At 43.0% G+C, this 23,594-nt stretch overlaps 1 protein-coding gene across 1 annotated transcript in view; it reads right to left on the bottom strand.

Annotated features, from left to right (window-relative positions):
* LMBR1 (limb development membrane protein 1) overlaps positions 1 to 8,672 on the bottom strand; it is a 62,626-nt gene extending 53,954 nt beyond the window's left edge. Inside the window, exon 1 of the mRNA XM_082192495.1 lies at positions 8,341 to 8,672. Coding sequence (XP_082048621.1) covers positions 8,341 to 8,403 — 63 coding nt within the window. The 5' untranslated portion in view covers positions 8,404 to 8,672. The remainder of the gene's footprint in view (positions 1 to 8,340) is intronic.
* Positions 8,673 to 23,594: the final 14,922 nt, after the last annotated feature.

The raw sequence follows: 23,594 nt of genomic DNA, 5'->3' as shown, positions 1-23,594 counted from the left end.
CAACTAGCTGGCTGTCAAGCACTTTGGCAGCTGCTCAAAGCAGGCTTTGATCAAGCCCAATTTTTATCAGTATGATGTCAGGTCAGGTACAGGGCAGGTGAATGTGACTTGCCCAAAATGGACTCAGAGGCCAAATGGGGAAGCCTGGTGGGCCAACACTGACCTGAAGGCTGGAGGTTCCTCACCCCTGATTTAAAGCATTCGGATTTGGTCCATGACATGCAAGTTCATATGCCCACTCAGCCATAAGTTGCACTGGTGACATTAGGACAAAGGCTTGCCTGGCACCTTTGTTGCGTATCATTAGCCACCAGGCAAAAACATTCCTCTTCTCCCAGGCCTTTGGCCACGTAAACAATCTATGGCCTTTTAAACTGGGAGGTGTGTTGTTTCTATTTGTTACTATGATACATATTTCATTTTTTCATGGTAAAGCACCATGTAATTCTCAGAATAAGGGTGATATAGAAATTTAATTCATTCAGTGGTTTTCAACCATGGTACCATGGCACCCTGGTGTGCCTTAAATGATGGTCAGGGGTGCCATGGGCAACACTAGCCTCTGTCCCTCTTTCCTTCCCTCCCTCCTCTGATGCCCTCTCACATCTCTGCCTACCCCAAGCTTGCATAGATGTTTACTGCAGGAGCCCTGGCTATAAGCTCTGCAAAGGAATGGTGCCTGAAGGAGGCAGCTCTCTTTAGGGTAGGGTGAGGGCATCTCAGAGACCAGAGAGAGCAGCAGCAGCTGCCTGGAGGACTCCCAAGGAGAAGAGGGGAGCATCAGGAGGCTGAGGGAACACTCCACAAGGGAGGGTGTTTGAAAAAGGATGAGAGGCTGCCAGCTCTGCAGGCAAGGGGGGACATAGCTGCGCTCCAGAGCCCCACACAGATGCCCTAAAAAGAATGTAGTTGGTCAAGGGAGCCGTGGACTTTAAAAGGTTGAAAACCTCTGAATTAATAAATTAAACTAATTAATAATAAACTCACAGTTAACCCCATGGGGAAAGTATGAGGTGCAAATATTAAAATAAGACTCTGAGCTTTCTCTAGTTATTGTAGATCGTACCATTTTACCAAATATTTGCAAAAATATTTGTGAAAAGGAATAAATGCTGAAAAACCTGATGTTTCCCAAAGAACAAGTTTATTAGCCGAGCAGGAATCTGGATTTTGGGGAACCATTCAAATTCTTGCCCAGCCAACAGAATTCCCAGATCCAACCTCAAAACTTTAGGACTGTATTACATCGCCACATTCACTGACAATACTGAACAATAATTTTAAATAATCAAATTTCAACAAACCATGGATTAGTCTATGAAGCCTCCTCATTTGGGCAAGGCATGCCCATATGCCCAACCTCTGACATCAAACATGACACAGTTTCAGTGTAGGCTGTTTAAAAGTCCTTTTGCAAACAGCCCACACTACTCTTTGAAGTCCCAACAACTGGGGCTACAAAGTGCATCACCTGCTGTTATAGTGACTATAGTAACCCCACCTGCCTGCCAAATTTGGCCCAGCAGGCATTGGGAGGCATGGCCCACCAGGATTCGCTCAACTTCCAACTACCAAAATCCAAAATAAATGCGGATTTATAAGTGTGTGAAACAGGCACTGCAATACTAACATGCCTGCTGCTGTGGCTTCAAGTAACCAAAGGAAAAATGTAACAATGATGACTGAACAGTTCAAACCCACTCTGGTCAACATTCACACAGAAAGAGAATACATTTCACCTTGAACTCAGCTGAATAAATTTCTATCCATTTTTAGCTTCTCAGGAAAACAACTGTCTGTGATGCAAGCCCTACGGGTCAAATAAAGGACCAATTGTACTGTTCTTTAGAAGATTCTCAGCAACATGCCAGGTAGGCCAATTAATCAAGAGTTATAGTGAGAAGAGAAAAAGCTTTCAATCCTAACATTATCACATTCTTGTAACATTAACACATTCACGTTAATACTTGGCTTCCATTCATGGTTTGTCTGGACAGAAAACAAATCTGTGAGCCTGGTTTCACACTTCACAACAAGCCAGGTTCTGTATTGGTTTGGGCATGTTTCCTCTCCCACATTGGCACAGTAAAGAGCAGAGTAGGAGAAGAGCACTTGTGCACATTAATTTATTTTAAACTATGGTCTAACAGTAGGAAGAAACCCAGCCAAAGAAAAAATAGCATCTCCAAGGAGACATTGAAAAATTACTTAAAAGACAGATATTGATTGGTAGTTTGTGTGGAAAAACTAAGAACAAATGGCAGCAGCCAAATCACAAATATATGTGATTGAGTACCCACATTTTCCCTTAATTTTTAGAAGCCACATACAACACTGGATCCAATCTAACTGTAAGCACACAACCTGATAGCTCAGTCAGCACAGCATAAGACTCTTGATTTCAGGGTTGTGGGTTTGAGCTATGCATTGGGCAAAAGATTCTTGGATTGCGGGGGTTTGGACTAGATGACCCTTGCGGTCAATTCCAACTCTACAATTCTGGGGTTCTATTATCAGAAAATCATATCTACCTTCAGCAGAGAAATGGGAATGAGTAGGAGCAGGTGAAACCAAGTCCATGCCCCGCCCCCTTCATCTCTTGGAACACTTATCAATGCAACTGTTGACTTTTCTACTGCAGTTACTGCATCTGGACTGAAGGAGGGGCCATAAATACAACACCCCACCTGTGAACAGAACAAAATTCATATTCATGGAAGAGGTATTTCTCACTTCCCCCTACCTTCTGCAGTACCCAATAATCTTCTCCTGGGTTTGGAGACCCTTGGGAATGGTGTGCGATATTGTGCACATGGCTGCAGATAGAGAGGGGAGTTGGCTGATATCTCTCCCCTTATGTGAATAGAGGAGCAACTTAGGAGCCAAGTTAATGTTCTTCATCCATATAAATTTGCCCTTTGATTGGATTAGGAAACTAAAAACTGCCATACATAATTAGTTCTTAGACAAAAGTAGTCAAGTAGTCACTCCCACCATAGTAGACAATGACCTCTGGGAAGGGATTGAGAGAAACCATGAATTAACAACCATAAATTACCTCTATGCAACATATTCTATTTAACACACCTACATGGAAAAAATGCCCAGAGGATCTAATTTATACCAGGGAATTTCACTCAATAAAGCAGAATGAATGCCATTTACTTAGACAATAAATAAGCACTGAGGATGAAAAAACTGTATTTAATTATTGTTTCCAGATTTTCCAGAAAACTAATTAAGGATTTATATTTAAGATTTTCATGAAACAATAGCACCATGAGTAGTCCTTTAAACTTTTGCAAGAAGACCCTAAATTCTACACACAAATCATCGAAACTATAAATTTATTATCATTCACATTTGTTCAACTGGGTTCTCCTTAGAACTGTTGCCATGGTCTGGGAGCTTCTGGAGGGATATACAGTGGTACCTCAGGTTACATTCGCTTCAGGTTACAGACTCTGCTAACCCAGAAATAGTACCTCGGGTTAAGAACTTTGCTTCAGGATGAGAACAGAAATCGTGCAGCGGCAGCACAGCAGCAGCAGGAGGCCCCATTAGCTAAAGTGGTCTTCAGGTTAAGAACAGTTTCGGGTTAAGAACAGACCTCCAGAATGAATTAAGTACTTAACCCGAGGTACCACTGTATATGCATTCAGCATTGAGAGGGTCATAGGAGTCTGGTGCAAGGCAACCAGAAAAGTTATGTCTTTTGATCACTGGCCATCAATCAACATATTAAAACTGAAGCAATAAAGCTGCTGGCATATTTGTAAAGGTAAGCAGGGTCTGATATGGTTTCAATTGGATGGGGATTGCAAGTTGAGATTCCTGCATTGCAGGGGGTAGGCTAGATGACCCTCAGAATCCCTTCCAACTCTACAATTCTAGAACTCATTTCTTTCCATTGAGTTGTGATCTCAATGAATCAGTCAACAAACTTTCTAAACTGCAAGCCATCTCATTTCTGGAAAATGTATCGTGCATTATTTATAAACATGTAGCCTTTGAAAATGCTAAGTAGGCATATTTGGTGCATCTCAACCATCATTTACCCTGAATGCTATCACTTCAAAGACTGAAAAGGATGTTATAAAAAGAAATTCCACACTGGAGTTTTATAATTCGATAGAAAGGAAGTGAAGGCACCCATGGTGCAATTTCACTTCCAGAAAGTCCATTTTCTCATATATTGCTAAGAAAATGTTACAATTTGTTTGATGTTTATCTGTATTTTGAGTCTGATTAATCTATTATTCAAAGTCTCAATGAAGCAAGAGACTAGGTGAGGCAAGCTATCTGAAGCTGAATCCAAACAATGATGGCATGCTGACATGGGTACAAGAAACTGACTACTGTATTATTCTTTGGTAAATTTGTTGTACGTTTGTGCGGTCTGAAGAACAAAGGATGGTATGACTGCCAAGTCCACTTTCACAAACTAAATTTGTAGCTATTCAAAATACAAACTAGGTTCATAGCACCAGGAGAACTGGACCAACAGTAAGAAGATGCTGCTGAGAATTATGAAAAAAGCAGAAGGCTAACTTAAGGTATTAGTTATTATGCAACTTTTGCACAACACAGAAGTGTTGCTGTGCTATGTGTGGGCTGCAATTTCTGAGAAGGACTTAAAATTCAATTTACTGAAAATATCAGCTTACAACTGAAGAGGGGAAAAAAGGTTTTATAAAAGACCAAAGCTGAGTATAACAAATCCTCAGAAATGAGAACAGACTCTCAGTTGTTCACACCTTGATCTAATAAAACAAGCAAAACAAGAAGGGTCACTATAATCAAAACCAACAAGCTAAACAATCTGGTCTACTCCTACTCTGAAAGGCAGGATTCTCCATGCATTAAATGAACAATGTGTCCCAGGCCACAGGAACCAGCCTGATTCCGGGAATAGTGTAGTGCAAAAAAGCAATTAAGGAAGTATGCCAGGTTACAAAAAGCTTCCAAGAACACTAATTTTATCTAACCTGTTACAGTTTTTTCAATAAAAAATTAGAGGCCAAAACTGAAAACACAGTTTGGGGGAAGTATACCATAACATTCCTAGAGAAAGACTATATATTCTATTTCTGGTTAAAAACAGCATTTAACACAGGCTGAGCAACTATAAAATCCATTACCAAAAGTATTGTGTAGAGGAGATGACGTAGTCCTGTGACACTGAGGTGTTAACCACATATTCCCTCATTCTGATGCATGCCATGCTCAGTCTGGAGAAAGTGTGAAAGACGTGTGTAAGGAAAGAAGGAACGCAACAAGCCACCCCATACTTGCCTATGGAATTTACAAAGCAACATGGTGGTTTTAAGTACTGTCTTTATCTAACATTAAAATCAGCCGAAGGAGAGAGAAATGTAAAATATTACACTGGGGGGTATTGAATAATGGGATGGAGGGCATGCCTTACAGCACAACAATTTAAGGTGGCATCAGGCAATAAATAAGCAGGAGTACAATCTACTCACACATCCAACTTTTCAGTATTAAATTGGCACATCACTTCATGGGGAGACGTGCAGATTCACTTTTGTATCTGCCGGGGTGGGGAGATGTGATAGAACCAAAGTGGACAACTCCGAAGAGGCCATACAGACAGTTTTGTATCTCTGAATGTACCCAGCATGAAACTATGCAAAGTTGCGGGGGGGCGGACAACAGATTGGGGAAGAATGCTTTGAGTATAGTATTTAGTATGATGTAGGGAAAAGCAAAACTTTAGTGAGTACAGAGACACAAAGTACATAGCACTTACGAGGCAGTTGGCTAATACGGGACTGATGTGGAGAGGCTAGACAAATGATGTACTCTTGTACTTGACTGGCACATGTTCAACAGTGTGTGTCAGCATTAGAAATATTTGGCCATGAAATTCACTTGGTAACCTTAAACCCATTACCCTAACCTACTTCACAGGGTTGTTATGAAGTATAGTGGGGTGGGGGATCCATGCACTTTTTGAGCTCCTTTGGGGGCAAAGTGAGGTACAACTTTTTTTCCAAAAGTTGATGGTAGTCAATTGCAAACAACATGACCTCTAGAGATTCATCTACAAATGTGTGGGGAATCTTTTTTCAGCATGAGGGCTGTATTCCCCCATTGGCAACCTTATGGGAGTGGCATGCCAGTTTAGGTGGGACTAGAGACAAAACTGGGTGGAACAATAGGCATGACCACACACAAAAAGTAGGGTGTTTCTTTATGCACATACATTTCTCTATGCTTTACTCTGGCAATTAAGAAACATTATCCCAGTTCAAGGACACATTCCAGTCAGTAAAAAGCTGATGAGGAGCATGACCTGTGGAAAATCCCAATGACCAAATAATGAGGCCTGGAGGGTCACATTTGCACCCGAGGCCTGAGGCTTCCCATCTGTTCTAGAAGATGGAAATACAGTGGTACCTCGGGTTAAGAACTTAATTCGTTCTGGAGGTCCGTTCTTAACCTGAAACTGTTCTTGACCTGAGGTACCACTTTAGCTAATGGGGCCTCCTGCTGCGGCCACACAGTTTCTGTTCTCATCCTGAAGCAAAGTTCTTAACCCGAGGTACTATTTCTAGATTAGCGGAGTCTGTAACCTGAAGCGTCTGTAACCCGAGGTACCACTGTATATGCAACAATCCTGCACACCTGCTCAGTACATGATAGGCAAAAGTAGTAGATGGTATTTATAGAAGGGCTGTGGTGACACCATATACTTCCAGGCTTGGGGTAAGGTTTGGATTATGATCTGGAGCTAGGAAGCACTTTATATGCAAATCAGAATGGCATAAGCTTCTTTGTAGAATGTACTCCCCCATTCAGCACAGGAGGTAAAAGCAGTGGATAGCTGGATACATCAGAAACACATCACTTGTGCAAAAGGTGATGGACTGAACTTTGAATGCTTCGATTTTACTCAGAAATTAGTACCAATGAAACTAATGAAACCACTGAGAAGTTTTATTACAATCAAGCAGTATATAATTTACTTACAGGTACTGAGAATCAGAACTAGAGTACAGCTACAGTGTGTGTGGTACAGTCAATACAGCTGCCGTACTTGGTATGGGCTGTGTTTGGGGAGAGGGTTATATGAGAATGAGGAAGACACTCTCCTGCAGGAATGTATGATACATACCACTTATATTGGCTGTAAAGGTTTTTTCTCTACCCTGTATACCCATCCTGTGGGCAGTCATATGAGCATAAGCTTTTCCAAGTGAAAAGATCTTTGTGAACTAAGTGTCAGTCAGTCAACACTTTATATGCTGAAATGAAAGGTCACTGCAAGAGCGTCCCATGAATACATTTGACCCACATAACTTATGCCCAATAGAGTGCAAAAGTATCCCATGAACACATTTGACCCACATTACCTTGTTTGTTTAATATATTTCAGACATGTTTGTTTACATATTTATTATATTTCTAAACTGTTCTTCACCTGAAAGGGATCCCAGTGTGATATACAGCAAGTAATAAATACAGTAACACAATGCTGTTTTAAAGTCACAGACCATAAAACCAACTTACAGCAAGTACCTGACATAAGCAAAACCCAGAACTCTGTCTACAGAGACATCTCAGACTCTTAAGAACAATGATGCTGTTAAAGGGTGGTAAAGTGCTATTTATTATTCTACCTCCTCTGCCTATGGTGGGAGCAAAAGAATTATAGAAATAATAATAATAATAATAATAATAATAATAATAATAATAATAATAGACACCCTGCGCAGGTGTAGAAACTCTTTAGGCCAATCCTCCTTGGAGACAGAAACTATGACCACACACTTCCAAAGCTGCACAAAAGTGCAACGCGGTTAATGGTCTCACTGCATGTTTACCTTCGCAACTACTGTACTACATAATGCTTAAAAGCCTGGCTTTAGTCCCTAAGCAGCGACAGCAGGGGCAACACGCACACAAATAGGGGAAAACGTGGAACAGTTTCTTTAAACTGAAAGGCGAAGCGTGACTTGCGGAAGGCGAGGGAGGAGGGTGCAACTTAACCACAAGGGAAGACCTTTTTAAAAAAAGCAGCAGCAGCAGCAGCAGCGTCTACCAACTGCCCGGGCGCATAAAACGCAGGTGCAAATCACACGAGCCCGCTCGGCGCCGCTTGCAAAGCGAGAGCGCAGCGCCGTCTCCCCGCACGCGGGGGCGGTGTAGGCGGGCCTTCGTGGGGGGGGGCAGAGCAAGCGGGATCCTGAAGGGGCAAATGGGGTCGACACGTTAGAACCGTGGGGGGCGGTTTCGGAGGGAGGGCGAGGGGGCCGTCGAGGGAGGCGGTGCCAGCAGCCCCGAAAGGGCCCTCGGTTCCCGGCGGCTACGCACCGTGTACTCCCGCACTTGGCTGTGGAAGTTCTGCTCGCGGATGGTCACCTCGTCCGCGTCCATCCTCTCATCGCCGCCTCGCAGCCCCCTCAGGCAATGGCGGCCGCCGCCCCAGCTCCTCCTGCTTCCAGGGCGACGGGCGGGGGACCATGGCAGGGGGCGGCGGCGGATGCCCCTGACACCTGGGGGGGAGCGGGTGAGGGGAAGAGGGCGGAGGGGGCGGGAGTGAGGCGCGGGCACGACGCGACACTTAACGACGCGCGCCGCCGCCGCCTCCTCGCTCCCTCGCCGCGGGGTCTGTCACACACCGTCCTGCGGCTGAGGGGGGTGGATCGGACAGCCTCTCTGAGGGGGTACCTCGCTCAAGGGTGACGCTGCGCCTGCGCAGACGAGGCAGGGGGGCCCGCCTGCGCGAAGGGCGGGCAAGGGGCAGGGCCTCCGCGACCACGGAGCTCGAGGAGGAGGGCGGGGCTTAAGCGGCGAGGGTGTGGCTACCGCCGCCTCTTCTGCGGGGCGCGAGCAAAAGCTACGAAGAGCGCGCGCGCCTCTCGAGGGCGGAGCTTGCCAGCGGGAGTGGGCGAGGCTGCGGAGTTGTTGACTTAGGAAGAGACATTGGGAAGAGGTGGAGCCAAAGATGCAAAGTAGGGCGGGGCTTAGGCAAAGGTTTGCGGGGTTCGAAATAGGCGGAGCCAGTGTGGCTATTCCACGAGGAGGCGCAGGCGCTGATGTTCTTAAGAGCGGAAAGCCCACAGCGCTGCAGGTGCATGTTTATTCCCAGTACTGTACAGGAAATTTATGTTTGTCTGGACTAGATGACTCTTCGGGTCCCCTTCCAACTCTACAATTTTATGATTCTGAGTTGAGGCGACGGCCTCTAGTGGCAGGATCCACAGGTAGCACAAGATCCCCCCCCCCGATGTTCTAGCTTTCCATGTACAGTGGTACCTCGGGTTACATATGCTTCAGGTTCCAGATTCCGCTAACCCAGAAATAGTACCTCGGGTTAAGAACATTGCTTGAAGATGAGAACGGAAATTGTGCAGCTGCAGCGGGAGGCCCCACTAGCTAAAGTGGTGCTTCAGGTTAAGAACAGACCTCCAGAATGAATTAAGTTCTTAACCCAAGGTACCACTGTATAGGAAATTTATATCCGAAAGAACACTGGTATTTCCCCCATCCTGCAGGCTAAAATGGTACAGTCCAGTAAGTGGTGCTTCTATTGTTTAGTATGAGTCACTTAGTCTGAACCAGAGTCCAAAAAACTCTTTAAGTAACACCAATGACACATCCGTAGGAATGACACATCCAAAGAAGGGTAAAGAACTCTCTTAATACCTCTGCATTCTTACTATGTTGATTGCCGTGCGTCCATCAAGTTCTGTCAGCCGGTGTCCCGAATAAATCAACCACATTCCTTATGACTGAATAGTTGGCCCCTATGGAACCGAAAAGCAAAACGAAAACAGTATTTTTCATTCTCATTATTTGAAAGCAACCTGGTGATATTCAAGGGGCTTGCAGTTTGGCACATTTACAGAGATTAGGAAGGAAGACTCCTTTATGGCTGCAGGATAGAGAGGATGAACCAAGCTGCTCCCTCTTTCTAGTTTAAGATGCACAAGGTCCTAAGTTTCATCCCCAACATATCCAGGTAAGGCTGGGAATATCCCCTGTCTGAAACCCTGAAGAGCTGCTACCAGTCAGTGTTGACAATATTGAGGTAAATGGACCAAGGATCTGTCTTGTTATACAGCAGTTTCCTATATTCCTAATTACTTCAGCTTTGATTTTCAGTTACTAGATAACCATCCAACAAGAATTATTAATTAAGAATCTCACAATTGGTCTGTGATCATTTTTACATTTAGCAGATAGATGACGCTGATTCCTATTTAGCTGTACATTTGTAATAGCATTACTTACTTAAAGAGACTGTAAGTACTGACATCATTTCCATTACACATTACCAGTATTTTGATAGATTTGCTAGTCACTGCTGAGGGCTATTTAACAAATGATTTGAAACAGTTCATTTAGCTCATATTTGTTACACTTTGCTACCATGGATGTGTTAATGTTAAAACTGTCAAAACGTGATATTTAACTCAGTAATAGAATCATTGTTCCTAGGGTAACAATTCATTGTCCCAAACTATCTATAGTTATCTATTTTAATTCATTCTCACTCATTGGTCACTTATAAATCTTCAAGTTCACTTTTGTTCTAGACATATGCATCTAGAATAAATACCATCTGCCAAAATTGCACTAAAAATTGTATATTCTTGTATTTAAAATGTATATTCTTATTTCTTAGAACAGCCTGATTTCTGTGTGCTATTCATTGTGTTCTCATGCTTTACCAGCCCAGCCCAGGGAATCAACCAATCTGCATGGATGGATATTGTACAGATGTGAGGATTTGGGATTCATCATCTCTGCAAATATACATGTTTACATCACTAGTGGAAGAAGTATCTGAATCAGCACTACAGAAGATATTCCAACATAATCAGGAAAGGCTGAAAAAGTTGGATATGTTCAGCCAGGAGAAAAGAAGCTTTGGCTGGTGAATGGAACCAGAATGTCCTTTCCATTTTCTTGTGCAGTCCCAGGGCAAGTGACAACTGAGGCTAAACATTCATTCATGCAGAGATTGTGAAAGCGACCTCCCTGTGGCTGCTGCTTTGGACAATGGATGGTGGCAGAATGGTCTCCTGCTTGCAGTGATGTTCTTTCTGGAAGGCAGCCTCCCAGGAACCATAGGTCCCCAGACATGTTCAGTTTGTTCTCATTAAATGCATGTTACGGATCTGTACACACATGAATTAAACATGGCCTGGAGATACTCTGTTAATTCTAACTGCAAAGCTCTAAAGAGATCTAAGCTTGAATCCAACCATGTGCAGAGTTGTGCTCACATAATGGAACTTCTTCTCCTGTCCCCTTAACCCCCCCCCCCCAAAGCTTTGGAACAGATCCTGGGGAGGGAAGAGAAGGTAGAAGTGCCAATACCATTCCCCACAATCACCCATGACATGCACAGGAAGTACAGCAAAATGTGAGGTTTATAGTATGTGTCATGAAACAGAATTTCTTTTCTTTTTCTTTTTTTCAGAACTGTTCTGGATTTCCATTGCATGCCATGGTTCTCCTGCTCTCTATCAATAACAGCCACAAGAGAAATACATTATGATATAAATCACAGATAACACCCTTTTGAAAGTGCAAAGGGGAGTGATCTAAGGAAGAGCAGTCACTGTGAATTACTGGGCAGATCTGTTGAAAACATTTGACCAATAATTTATGAGCTTGGGGTATTTCTTGACATGTTTTTAATGTGGGAGTATGGATTTTTCAGAGTGAGCCGTTCTGGGAAGTGTCCGTCTTGAATCACTCTAATTTCCGGGTTATTGGATGTATTCCATTCTAATGGTTTAAAGTTCGTGGAAAGCTAACTTTGTGTACAGGTTTTATTTCATTGTTGACCAATGTCCTTTTAATATCCGTTGCAGGGGCAGGGGTGAGGCAATGCGTCTTGCTAGGTTGGCCCTGCCAGGTAACACTCATTGGGCAAAATAGACCGGGGTGTGGTGGGGAATTGTATAGTAACTAGTAAGTTTCAGGAACATGGAAGGCATTATGGAGGATGATGTTGGGTGTGAGACAGGACAGTGGGTTACCTTGGGCCGTTCACTATCTCTCAGCCTAGAGCACAAGCCGGTTGTAAAGCTAAAAGAGGGAGTGGGAGAACAAGGTATCACACTTTGAGCTCCTTAGAGAAGGGGGAGATAGAAGTGTAATCAATAAGTAAAATTTGCCTCAAGCCATAGCAAAAAGATGTGGGACCTTTCAAACACCCATTAGAAATGGAACCCATATGTAATATTTTCATATTAAATGTGTCCCTATGTGTACTGCTGTGGTCATACAAAGGGCTGCCGAAGAGGTCAGAGACCATCTTGGTCAGGCATAGGCAAACTCAGCCCTCCAGATGTTTTGGGACTACAACTACCATCATCCCTGACCACTGGTCCTGTTAGCTAGGAATGATGGGAGTTGTAGTCCCAAAACATCTGGAGGGTCGAGTTTGCCTATGCCTGATCTTGGTTGTGAGTCCTGGAAAACCTGCTCCCTGCCTTGGGAGGGTGGGACTCTGACTGACTCCAGCTACAAAAGCTGAGGCTGCTGAACAGACTTTTGGCCTGGGGTATTGTTTAGAGGGAGGCATTGCTGCTGTTGTTAATTTTTTATTATTTATGTGGCAATTGTTTGATTTGGTTGTGTACTTTTGATGTTTTGCTTATTATTTATGACTACTTTTCTTATGTTTGTAGTTGCGTAATTTTTTAACATAAGCTGCCTTGAGCATGGTTTTAACTTTGGAAAGGCACATACAAATAAAATGATTGATTGATTAGTTATCACATCCAAAGCAGATGTAGCCTTTCTGCTTACAAACATCAGCCAAGTTGGACAGGACCCTCAAAATCCAATCTTGGTATGACCAACATTCGCAGTTAGAGATATGTTAAGTTCAAGGGGGCACTAACAATGGTGTGTTTCCATCATCAATTGAAGACAACCTGTTTACTCAGCCTTTGCCTGACAGTTAATAGCAGTGCCCGGTGTCCATAAATTGTGGGTGTTCAGCTGATGACAACTGTTGCTTTTTATTGAATATTTATGGTGTGAACTGCTCAGATGGATGGATGGATGGATGGATGGATGGACGGACGGACGGATGGACAAGCAGATAATAAAGTCATTGATTTCACTATTGAGTGATTTTTATTGATTATAAAGTTTTTCTGCTGTGAGCTGCTTCAATTTTTCCTTTGTAAATGAAAGGCAGTATAGAAGATACCCTTTTGATAGATTGACTGATTGCATTTATATCCCATCTTTTTCTCCAAGGAGCTCAAAATGACATACATGCTTCTCTGCCTCCTTTTTTAATCCCTACAACAGCCCTGTGAGGCAGATTGGGCTGAGGGGCAATGGCTGGCCCAAGGTCATCCAGCAAGCTTCACGGCAGAGTGGTGATTTGAACCCTGGTCTACCCAGCCCTAATCTGACACTTTCACTCCTGCACCACACTGGCTCCGATAAGTCATTTTTTTACTTGAGGGCAGTATTTTTAAATACATCACTGTATTCTTCACCAACTAGGTACTGTACCCTCCAGATGCGCTGGCAGGGTCTGATGGGAAACTAGAAGGCACCAGGTTGGCAAAGCCCACGAAACTATATTCTTGACGTCAGCCCCTTAGGAAGAATTATCTCCCAATTATACATAAAAGATGACCAAATAGGAAACACCTTAAATTTATATCAAATTATAATCGAGTTATTCTCCACTATCCTAATTATGTGCATTAAATATTTTTTATAGGGCAATAATTTCAGAGTCTCATGTTTTGTGGGCAGCTGCTAAAGTGGTAATTGCATTTTAACTTGAGAAAGACAGATCAATCAATCTCTGGTCTCAGTTCAAAAAAAGAATGTTTGCAACTGTCACTTAAGTCATTCATTCATCCTTTTGCAATATGTTTGAGTGGCGCTTCCCATTAACACCCCTAAGCTGCTTGCTTTCGGTGGGTGAGTTAATAGATAATGCAGGTAACTATGGCATAGCAATCTACCTACATGGGTAACATGCAACCTAAAAGTACCATCACACTTCCACTCGACCTTATGTATGTCTTATCTCTATGGGATCGGGATTGCTCATATTGCTCCCAATGGGACAGAAGCAGGCTGTCTTTTTTTATTGCACTCCACGTCCCTGATTCGGGGATCTGCAGGAGCCTTGATGCAGACATAAAGCTCTTGCCCTGTGGCTTTCCTTTTCACTTAAATGTAGGGAAGAGCGCCTTGCATTAGTCCAGATAAGAAGACTGGAAAACAGCCCAATGTTTGAAACACTACAGATAGCTCCAGGTGAGCAACTTGCTCCTCCAAAGGCTGGAGGTAATCTAAGGTGACTTGTGAGTCTTGACCTCAGGTCCACCCCTTTTCAGGTTTAAAGGTAAAAGGGTAAAGGGACCCCTGACCATTAGGTCCAGTCATGACCGACTCTGGGGTTGCAGCACTCATCTCGCTTTATTGGCTGAGGAAGCCGGCGTACACCTTCTGGGTCATGTGGCCAGCATGACTAAGCCGCTTCTGGCGAACCAGAGCATGGAAAAGCCGTTTACCTTCCCACCAGATTGGTACCTATTTATCTACTTGCACTTTGACGTGCTTTCGAACTGCTAGATTGGCAGGAGCTGGAACCGAGCAACGGGAGCTCACCCCATCGCAGGGATTTGAACCGCCGACCTTCTGATCAGCAAGTCCTAGGCTCTGTGGTTTAACCCACAGCACCACCCGCGTCCCTATTTTTAGGTTTAGCTTCCTCTTATTATTATTTATTGAATTTATATACCGCCCTGTACCCAGAGGTCTCAGGGCAGTTCACATAAAAGATCAACATAAAAACCACAATATATATAATCAAAATAAAAACAACTCAATATCACCCCCCCAAAAAAAGAGCCACATTTTAAAAGGGCCTTGTGTACTTTTCATTGTGCTGTGTTTTGTAAGGAGGTTTCCGGAATCGCACATGCTGTCTTTTCCTCGCATCTGCCAGAAGCCACCTGTCTGAACAGCTAAAAGGCTCCTGAGAGGCCACTGGAACATTGCTGCTGCCTTGAGTGTTGGAACCTTTAGGCTCTTAAAGGGCCACACACTTGGACTGGAGGAGAGTGTGTCTTCTTGCCACTGCCCCCTGTCTGGACACTCTCTGAGCCACTGGACAAGCATGGTAGCATGGGAGGTACTTGGCTCCTTGAGGCTCAGGGGAAGGAGCTTCTGAGGAGTCTTGGGCAGTTCTGGTCCAACTCTGGCTCTTTGTCCTGCGCCAGATCCGTCTCTTCAGCCAAAAGCACTGCAATCTCAGACACAACTACACAAAGCAGGATAAAAGAATTGTTGTTGTCCTTTCCTTCCATCCCTTAAATTTTGTATTTAGATTTAGTTTCTGAATCACCAGTAACTGAGCTAAATAAACAGTTCAGTGATCTACCAGGCTGCTCACTTCTACAAATTAGTCTTTGTGTGGCAACTGATCTGGATGATCATCAATGCAGCACAGCATCAGCAAACCCATGTGTGATCTCGTCTTCCATGAACTGGAAAACTGGGAGGGGGTGGTTCCCTCCAAAGGAAGGGCAGATTTTGCAAGAGCTTGTTTCTCTCAAGGCAAAAACAAGTGTGACTTACTGTCTATGTACGGTATTCCACAAGCACGCCACCATCTTTTAAATGCAGTTCCCATCAGTACTGCTCCATATAACACTGGTGGCCTTTTATACTGGTAACCCCATCCCTATTGGCATTCGACCAGCTCTTGAAGACACATCTGTTTAGACAAGTGTTCTCCTAATCTGAACCTCCTGATGAAATAATTTTAATAGCTGTTTTAACTGCTATGCCATTTTAATGGCCTCATTTTATTTTAAAATGATTTGCTGGAATTGTTTTATTGGGAATTTCAATTATGCATATTTTTATACTTGTAAACCACTTAGAAGCCATTCTGGCATGTAAGCAGTATATAAATTAATAAATAATATTAACAGTATACATTCGGCATTGGTACGCCAGTGGCTTATCCACCTGGGTCACTGATTTGCTAATATGGCAACACTATCAGCAAATGGTCTGGGCTTTGCGTCACATGTAGTAAGTGTTCCCCATCATGCTAAAATACACTTGCCAAATGAGTTTATTTAAACATGATGGGGGGTGGTGGAACATTTTCACAGGTAAATGATTTAGCTAAAGACCATGTAACAACTGTTTCATTCCCAAAATTACATGCTACTCACACAATTAGATACTGCACTCAGAAATCATAACATTTAACTATAATATATTTCCCCCAATGGGTTTACATAATCCCTTTTTGCCATTTTCTCTTTGACAAGAAGCCATACACTTTTATTAAAGGCTTTTCCCTCCCAAAAATGTTAGAAATCTTAAGGGCCATAAATCATCTTAATTCTTACAATTAATAGAGGCAAGATTTATTCTTAAATCATGAATGCTCCTTTCTAATTAAATTCAAATGAGTTTAATACCTCTCCAAAGTGTTCGGATAATAAGTAGTCCCTTTTTTTGGACCTTAACATCCTTGATCCCTGTCAATAATTAGATTGGGTGGCTTATAAAGCACAATGCTTGGCATTTTTAAAAATCTTTATCTTCCTCTTCTGTCTCATTAACAAAAATGAATAGGTTCACTCTTCTGGCAGAGGAAACCATGGGGATTCAATGTTGCTCAAGGACATGACAGATTCTCGGGATATTGAATTACGTCCTTCTGTCCTCCTTGGAATAGCCACTGATGAACAGGAGACCTAGATTTCCAAACTCATAATTATTTCTCAACCTGAAAACTCAAATTGTATGATGAAGAAAAATTATGCAGAAGTATAAACTGAGGTCATTTTCAGTATTCGTTCCAAAAAAAAATTTTTAATTCTTGGCAGGATGTTGCAAATGGTCAGAGCCTGCGTGAGACATTTTGCTGTTTCAAGCAGCTATGGTGCAGCCCAGAATCTATTAGGGATGCTCTATGTAGTGGATTTCCTACCATGAGCAGGTGCTCGGATTGGATTACCTTTGAATCAACCATATGATTCTAGGAGTATCTTGGGGGTCTCACTATTGAGGGTCTTCTCATGGTATTCAAAGCATGAATGCTTTTAAAACCTGGTCCGTTCAGAGAAGTGCTGGAGCAGACGATTCAACCTTAACCCCTAAACAAAATGCAAACTAATTTAAAGCTGTTGGTGTTTGTTAAGATGTTTACATTCCCCGCATCGCAAGCCCTGCACTCGCAGCTTCCTCTTCTGTAAGGTACAACTTTCTGCCAGGGCACATTTTGTGACTTTGCTAAAGGCAAAGGACAGGCTTGTGTCAGATAGCTCTAAAAGTAGATCTGAATCACATTCTGACTCACTCCAAAGCACTCAGAAGAGATATTGAAGGAGAAAGAGATGTGATGTGATTGTTGACCTCCTAGAAGTAGCTCAACAGCCTGGCTGTTTTCCGTGCCCTCACCAGCGTCATAAAAATATATTTATGAGTGCAGCATAATTTAATATTTGTATGTTTCTTATTTTGCTCATTACTGTGTGAGGTACTTGATTGATCATCGGCAGCCCTGCTCCTTTTCCAGAATGCAGAAAGTAATTATGCGAGCAGCAAATCTAACTGATCAGCTCTTCGTATCGATAGTCAGGAGAACTTGACTCAAAATGAAGATAACAGCAGTTAGGATTGAGATTACCCAAAGTATAAAAGGGGGAGGTTAAAATCCCACACTCAAATGCCATCTTCAGAATTTTATCTATAGTCCTACAATTCTGATTCAAGGATAACCCTGCTCAAACCATCAAGGTTTCCTACTTCAAATGCAGCTTTAGAGAAAGGTGGTCCAAAAAGATGGGAATCCTATCATACACTGATAGAGGAGAAGATGGTACCATATTCCAAACCTCAGTACAGTTCCTTATAATGACCTGGAAGATGTGGCACTGGGAGGCCCATATAGTGTGGAATAAACTAGGACCCCAGTCCTGGAAGGAGCAACATCAGCTCTTCTGGAACAACTTTATCTCCTGCGGCTATTACAGTCACTTACAGCCACTCCAGCAGACTGCCTCAAGAAGAAGAGTTTGGATTTGTTATCCCGCTTTATCACTACCCGAAGGAGTCTCAAAGCAGCTAACATTCTCCTTTCCCTTCCTCCCCCACCCCACAACAAACAGTCTGTGAGGTGAGTGAGGCTGAGAGACTTCAGAGAAGTGTGACTGGCCCAAGGTCACCCAGCAGCTGCAGGTGGAGGAGTGGGGAATCGAACCCGGTTCACCAGATTACAAATCTACCGCTCTTAACCACTACACCACACTGGCTCTTCAATGGAAGAGATGGGAAGCAGGACTCATTCCATCAGCTGTGCTGAAGAATCAGTGCCATCAGGTTACCCCTTCCCCTGAACTGCTTTCTTTCCAGCTAGTCAACATAAGGAGTACTATTTAACTCCCCCCATCCCCCATCCATCCCTGTCCCTTTCTCCTTTTGCACCGTGTAGTTTTAGATTATAAGTCTGTGGGCGGGGACTGTCTTGTTTAACTGTATGTAAGACACTCTGGGAGCCTTTTGGCTGAAGAGCAGGATACTGGTGCAATAAATAAACTACTGAGGAAATGACACTCTCTGCTGAATACATGCCATGCGTTTAAAGCACATGGCTTCTGCCAAAGAATCCTGGGAACCATAGTTTCCCTCCTGCACAGTACTACAATTCCCAGCACCCTTTAAAAATAATATTTCATCCCGCTCCCTTTAGCTTTCCTTTCCCATTTACCCCCAGCTACTAATCTCCATTGCCTGCTACAGCATACTCCTTGCTCTGAGCAACACCAGACTGTTCAGTCCCTTATTTGTTTTTTAGACTGTGGGATTTATAAACAAGAAAAATGGAATAGCTTAGGTTCCCTTCTTCAAACCTTCCAGTCCTGTTACCAAAGTCATGCAGTGCAATCCTAAGCCTTCAGAGGGGCTTCCTCCCAAACAAGTGTGCACAGGATCACGCTCTTTGCATCTTCCCCATGATGAATCCATACTGAGAATCCCAAGCAATAGATATTTGTAAGACAGAGGATGCACTACGAGGCTGTGAGCTGCCTGTTCTAGAACTGTAAGTTCTGGGCCCGCAGCAGAGCATCCGTCACGCAATTGACAATGATTTCTGTACATGATCTCAGTTTAATCTGCATATGTTTATTGAAAGATGAGATTTAATGGGTGAGTCTAACCTTGCTGCCTAATTATGTTATTGCTGCTTTAATATTTCTCTTTAGAAAGTCTCCTGAAGGGAATTGGGCATCTCCCCAGAAGGGAAAAGGTTTTGTCTTAACCGACCGGAAACATTTATACTGATGTCAGGAAGAATTATGGGTATGGGTAAGGTAAAATAAAGTCATTAAAAGTGAAAAATTTTGTTTATATGTAAATACATAAGCTACATTAACCAAAGCATTATGCTAATTATTTCTTTGCAACGATGCTAACCTTTTGCAGAATATACATGGGTACCAGAATGCCATACATTAACTCCCATTCCAATTAAAGTGTGCATTCAGAAACGCAGGTGCCCCTTAGGGCTAAACCACATGTTGCATACTGCAGCTGTGTGTGTCTGTAACATAACCACAATGGCTAGTTCTTCACTGCAGTGGACCTTCAGGACAGAGTGGTGACATCACACACACCAGTGCTTTTCTGCTTGTGGGGATTCCAGACCCATGATTGTGATGAAAGCCCAAGCCTGGAAGCCCAGCAGGAGATGGCGGGGGGGCAGCAGGGGGTGGGATAGTGAATGAAGCACCCTCCCCTGTTACTTCTTAGAATCATAGAAGAATAAGAGTTGGAGCTCATCTGGATCTGCAATGCAGGAGACAACTACATCATCCCCAAGAGATGCCCATCCAGCCTCTGCTTAAATACCCCCAGCAAAGAAGGGCCTAGAGGCTCCCACGACAGCACATTCCACTCTCAAACAGCACATACTACAAAGAGATTTCTTCTAAGAATTAGCCAAAATCTGTTTCGGTGCAATTTTCACCCATTGGTTCTAGTCCTGCCCACTGCAGCAACAGAGATCACATCTGTTCCATTTCCCAATTACTGTAGTCAGTGGAGGCTACACACTCTGATCATAGTTGGTGGAGGGAGGGAGGTTCCACCCACCTCAGGATCCTACCCATCTATTGAACTTTGTGTCCCTGCTCAGGTATTGTAATCACCCTCACAGTCTGATGATCACTGCTTACACAATCTTACCAGCCATGCATAAACCATCAGTCCAGTTGAACTTAACAGGGCTTTATAACAAATACACTTGCCAATTTCAGGATACATGAAGGCAGCCTTCCCCAATCTAGTGTTCTCCAGTTGTCGTTGGACTATAACTCCCATCATCCCTGAGAATTGGCAGTGCCGGGTAAGAGTCCAACAACTTCTGGAGGGCACAACGTTGGGGGAAGGTTGCATTTAGGCAACCAGCAAAGGCCACAAAATGGCAGTGGCCAAGGATGGAACCTGATGGATAAGCGAGATCAGAAGTTTAAGCCATGAAGCCATTGAATTCCCAGACTCAGACCCCAACACAGGAGCCCCTCAAGCCACTCACCCCTTAAACTTTTGTCCCAACTCCCAATATGCACCTTGGAAACCAAATTCTCATGAGGAACTAGCCCCTTCTTCACCACAAGCCTTGCCATCTCTAGGCAATAACAAGGCAACAAAGTGGGAGCTTTCTTGAGAAGCGACTGAGAGGAAGGTGCAGGCCAGAGGTCTGCCCCTTTAAAGGTTCACACTGTTCAGCAAAAGTGTGGAGTCTGGGAAAGTTGATTTGGCTGAGAAGGATAAAGGGGCTCAGCTGAGCTTGAGATTTCCTTACAGCAAATTGGCAACAAGGAGCTATCCAAGGTCCTGCGACTCCAGCCTGACACTAGCTTCCTTGCTGACGAAATCACACCCAAATGTCTATTGTGCCCTGTGGTCAAGGCAGGACACAGTTTCTGATGACAAGTCTTCAAAAGATGCCTAAGAACATCAAAGAGCAAATATAGAGGATTTACAGTAATTCCCATTTGTATTCAAAAAAAACCCTACATCCTCTTCTGTTTACATGAGCCATCAAATCCATATCTAGTCCCAATGAAGAGATTAAAACCTATAAATAGGGAAGGGGGGTCACTGAGTTTATGGATGGTGACTTCAGCAAGTGACTTCAAGCCTACTTTCAGCAGGGATCAGTGGTAAGTTTCCCATGGAAAACTTGGGCATTTCTACATGTCCCACATCTGACATCACATATGATGTCAGGTGTGAGACAGATGGGTGTGGTTTGCAAAAACAGCCTTACAGGGCCCAGTTTGGCCTGCTGGTTCCCCCAGCACTGCTATAAATGAAGGATGCAGTCTTTGTAGCTTTGGGAGTTAATTCACTGCTGTTTCTTCTACTTTGACTTTCTCTTCTCCCCACTGTGATCATACATAGTAACAGCTGCGTGAAAATGACAGGCATGGTTGTGGTTTAATGGGAATAACGACTGACATCAAGGGCTAGATCAGAAGGGACTGACATTTTTTTGAAGTTAAAAATAAAGCCATTAATTTAACAAATATGGAGAAAGGACAGAGGCAAAAGGAAATGTCCCCTTGTTAAATATTTACCACTTGAGCTTTGATGAAAACCACCCTATAAATGACAATATAATACAAGTAAGTGTTCCCAAGGTTAGGTCAACTTTCACGTTGAAGTTAAGTCTCTCATAGAGGGAAGAATTACATTTCTTGGCATGGATGCATTAATTATATAAATTTCATAAAGGAAATGCAAAGTCCTATAATGTGTGGCATTGATTAATGATGCTCTTCTGATTTATGGCTGTGTATTTTTGAACTGTGATATTTAACAAGCAGCTAATTTAAAAGCTAGGTTTCTGTCACAACTTTTTATGACGCTTCCAGCAATCCTATTGGTAGCTTGAAAATTATTGTGTTAACACTTTGGAAGGCCAATTTCTAAACCGACAGTTTTGCCACTGAGAAAATAAAATTATTGTGTGCAGTGGTACCTTGGGTTAAGAACTTAATTTGTTCCAGAGGTCCGTTCTTAACCTGAAACCGTTCTTAACCTGAACCTGGCTGCGCCACTGGAAAACAATTTCTGTTCTCATCCTGAAGCAAAGTTCTTAACCCGAGGTACTATTTCTGGGTTAGTGGAGTCTGTAACCTGAAGCGTCTGTAACCTGAAGTGTATGTAACCCGAGGTACCACTGTATTAAGAAACTGTATTATATCTGTTTCTTCTGTCCCTTGCACATTTCAGAGGAAGTATCTCCCCCCTGCTATGATCTTGACTGTTCTTTAACCTTTGGAATACAGGACAAGCGTAGGGCAGAACTTAAATGTTACACTGAATACATAGCTACCACCCAAACCAGCAGCTTGATAGCTGCATCCTACATGCCCAACAATAATGCTCAGCAGAACTTATCTATGTTGTGAAATCATGAAGCTCTGCATTACCCTACCCTTCTTAACATCATTGGCTGCTTCCAGCAGGAGGAAGAAAATATACAATGCAATCCTATGTCACTGCCCTTAATGGAGCAGAGGGTCTGCCACCCATCCACAGCCCTGCTGAGAATGCTGACTAGAGATGAAGGTGAGGAGGGGGCAGGCAGATCACTGCACCAACCTGGAGCTGGCACAGCAACTGGGCCCACACTGGGTTTGATGCCATCACGTGATGGCAGTAGGATTGGCTGAGTATCCAAAAGATCCAGGGCCAGCTCAGTCATTATCCCCCACCCTACTGGAATACCCCCATTTGGGGACTGTTGGCTCACTGCTTCTTGCAAGGAATCCGCTGGCAGCACTTCTACCTTCTGCTGAATCCAATCACACCCAGCCTATTGCAAAGAGGGTTGGCATTGCTTTTCCAGTTCTGTGAGATGTTATATAGGGAAAGGGAAGCAAGACCCAGTTACTACTTTCAGTGGCAGCTGTGCTATTTGCATAAAAGCTGGGGGTTTTGTTGTCATTTAAAAAAACCATGAAAATAAATTCTGGATGCATGTGAAGAAAAGTCTTATATGAATTAACATCCACATTATTGTATTCTATTTTTATTGCATGAAATCTATATACTGCTTGATTATAAAAAAATTAAACAAAACCTCACAGCAGCTATAATGGTTATCAATGTCTCCATGCTTTTTCAGAAGTTTCATATATTTGTACATCATCACAGACGTACTGTAGATGTATGAGATACATTTGGCCACTAATGTTAATTTTCAGGTCTTTGAAAGCCATTCATCTTTGAAAGCATGACATCAAGTTTAAAAGCCCTCCTTTATTTGAAAGGTTAAGCCTATTAAACACTTAGTGTGTGTAGGGATTTTTTGGTAGAAAAACAGTGTATATTTAAAAGTCAGCACACTGCTGCTACAAAGAATTAAGTTATAGCAATTTTTCATGCTGTAGTTTAAAAAATTATTTTATTTACACAGTCATTTCAAAGCTATGTGCAATAAGAACAGCAAAGAAGCCAATATATTTAAAAGAAAAAAGCCTGCCAGAACAAAAATGTCTTCAATTGTTTCTGCAAAGTGCAGATAC

Source organism: Podarcis vaucheri (assembly GCF_965113315.1).
Source record: "Podarcis vaucheri genome assembly, chromosome: 12".
NCBI lineage: Eukaryota > Metazoa > Chordata > Lepidosauria > Squamata > Lacertidae > Podarcis > Podarcis vaucheri.
This window is presented reverse-complemented; position numbering and strand designations above follow the sequence as displayed.